Here is a 2,603-nt window from a genome sequence, read left to right as displayed (position 1 = left end):
GAGATGAGCGTGCAACCCCAGAGTCGTCTGCAACTGGACCTAACGGTCTGGGATACCCTTACCTTTAACTGCAATAAATAGACTGTGTAGAGTGGCTTTTTCCCAATGACATGGGACATTCTTGTTAAATAAGTTGCCACAAGGCAAGGCTACCTATGCACATGTGCAGAGGGCAGGCTTCTTAAGGGTTCTATCTTTAAAATAAAACTCACGGAAAGGAGGAAAACAATATGAAACCACCTAACATCTTCCCCAAGCCCTGCTTTTACTTTCTCCTTGGTCAAGGGCAAAATTCTGGCCACCTGGCAACCACATCTGGGTCAAAAGGACCCCCCAGCAGACCCCTCTGGGTGCAGAGACCTTGGGCCACCCCCACACTGAGCATATCTGCTTGCTTAGCGAGCTGCAGACCAGAATGCAACGTGGTTAATCAAGGCGAATTCAGAGGATATTTTGCAAACACTGTTCATGCCCTGGCAAAAACCCACTTCTGAAGCCTCCCAGCCCAGCCCTGTCCTGCTACAAACCACATGCCCAGATGTGTCCCGACCCTTGCCCCCTCCCCTTTGCCCACTTCCCACCCCAGCAACAGAGAAAGCAAATCTGCATCAAGAAGTGGGGAGTGCATTTATTCCACTAACCAATTTTTCCTTCTTAAAAAAACAAAAACACAGGTTCCATCCACTGGCTGGGAGCTGCCGTTGCTGTTTTTATCCAGACGGGACGAAAGCGTTGCCAGTCGGAAGCTGGAGGGCTCTGCTATTTTAGAGTCCCTTCTTCGCTCTGCTGGCCAAGAGTCAATAACTTACATGGGGGGTTGAGCCCTGGTCTCCCGGCGGGGAGGACGTGAGTGCTTTCTGGTCCCAAAACATGCCCCCAGCACCCCTCCATCACTCAAAGAAGAACATCCCAGGGGTCCTGTAGAGACAGTGGGGGAGCCCTAGCTGGTACCCGCTGCCCGCTTGGAGGGAGAAGGGCCCCCCGCCCCAGGCTTCCTGCTCTCCTTGAAGTGGCATGAAGGAGGCTGGCTGGCTGGCGGCCGAGGACCCAGTGGCCACGGTGGCTGTCAAAAGGTGTTCCAAAGCTGTGCTGCAGCCACTGTGCTCGTTGACGCAGTAGTTCAGGGCCTGCAGGCGGCACTGGTAGTTCCCGCTCAGGGAATCGGCTCCCGAGTAGCCCAGGGAGCTGAAGACGGGCAAGACAGCAGGCCTGGCATAGGCCTCGCCTTCCAAAGGCGACGGCTGGCGGCTGCAGGCCTGGGCACCCTTGGTAGGGCCCAGCAAAGTTGGGGCCAGCTGCCCGAAAACCTTCCCATCCTGCCCGCTTTTGGGAGGCCCCAGAGGTGGTTTGGGGCTGCCCTGAAGGGGCTCCTTGGCCTCTGCCGGTGCCTGCGCCATCCTGTCGCCTGCTTGGGCAAGAGGGCTGGCTTGCATGCCCTCCAGGGCTGGCTCCTTCGCCTGGGAGCAGTCCAGCAGGGCTTGGTAGCAGGCCTGTCGGTCGTACGGGTGAAGTTTGGGTGCCGGCTGCGGCGGAGCAAGGCACTGCTGCCCTGGTGGGTAGCTCTTGGCGCAAGCCAGGCCTCCGGAGCCCAGGTGCTCCTGGCAAGGCAGGGCCGGGTCACCAGGGCTTCGGCCTCCAACAACGGGCACCTCTAAGGGCAGCGTTTTCTCTTGGCAGGAACCCTGGAGCAGGCCCACAGCAGCTGGCGAAGAACCGGAACCATTTTCTACTTTGATGGCTTTCTCCACCAACAGCGGGCATTTGGCCAGCGGCTTCTTGTGGCCCTCGGCGCCCCTCTTGCGGGTGAAGCGGCGTCTCCGCCGCAGGAAGCTTCCGTTCTCGAACATGTTGTGGCAGTCGGGGTCCAGGGTCCAGAAGTTGCCCTTGCCGGGCTTCTTGTCGTCCCGCGGCACCTTGACGAAGCACTCGTTGAGAGACAAGTTGTGGCGGATGCTGTTCTGCCAGCCTTGCTTGTTCTCCCGGTAGTAGCCGAAACGCGCAGTGATGTAGCGGTAGATACCGTTGAGAGTGATCCTCTTCTCCGCGGTGCTCTGGATGGCCATGGTGATGAGGGCAATGTAGCTGTACGGTGGCTTGGTCCCTTCGGGGGCCAGCGGCGAATGGGACCCCTGGAACGGCTCTGGGGTTGCGTACCTGCCGAAGCCCATGGCCAGCTGGCTGCCTTCTCCTCCTCCAGCCTCGCATAGGGGAGGCAGGCTGGACCGGGAAGCAGCAGCCGGGTGGAGATATTCCAGCTGCATCTCCACTCTCCTCCAAGCAGCCGCGAGTCCTGGGGAGACTCCCGTCCTACTGACTTGGTTTAAAACTCTGCTGCGGTCCAGCCTTTCTCCTGCCTGGAAAAACAGAGCAGAGCGGCTCCACCTCCTGCCCACAGGGACCCAGAGGAGGGGCCGAGAGCAGCTCCTGCTCCTTCGCAAGGCGGCCAGTCTCTGAGCATCATCGCCTCCGCGCAAGAGGAAATGCCACCTCAAAGCCGTTCCCAGACGCAGCTGGCGGGAGGCAAGCCCAGGACGGAGGTGGTGAAGGCAGCCTGGAAGCTGCAGCTAGGTCCTTTTGGGTTCTTTCATTAGTCCAAGGAGAGT

General features: G+C 59.2%; 1 protein-coding gene across 1 annotated transcript; it reads right to left on the bottom strand.

Moving 5' to 3' along the window:
* Positions 1-604: 604 nt before the first annotated feature.
* Positions 605-2,603, bottom strand: FOXS1 (forkhead box S1). Its single transcript, XM_083744511.1, has one exon. The coding sequence runs from the start codon at positions 2,259-2,261 to the stop codon at positions 891-893; it is 1,371 nt and encodes a 456-aa protein (XP_083600637.1). The 5' UTR covers positions 2,262-2,603; the 3' UTR covers positions 605-890.

This window comes from Podarcis gaigeae (genome assembly GCF_964106915.1).
Source record: "Podarcis gaigeae genome assembly, chromosome: 6".
Classification (NCBI taxonomy): domain Eukaryota; kingdom Metazoa; phylum Chordata; class Lepidosauria; order Squamata; family Lacertidae; genus Podarcis; species Podarcis gaigeae.
The sequence above is the reverse complement of the archived record's forward strand: the minus strand, read 5'-3'. Positions and strand labels throughout refer to the sequence as shown.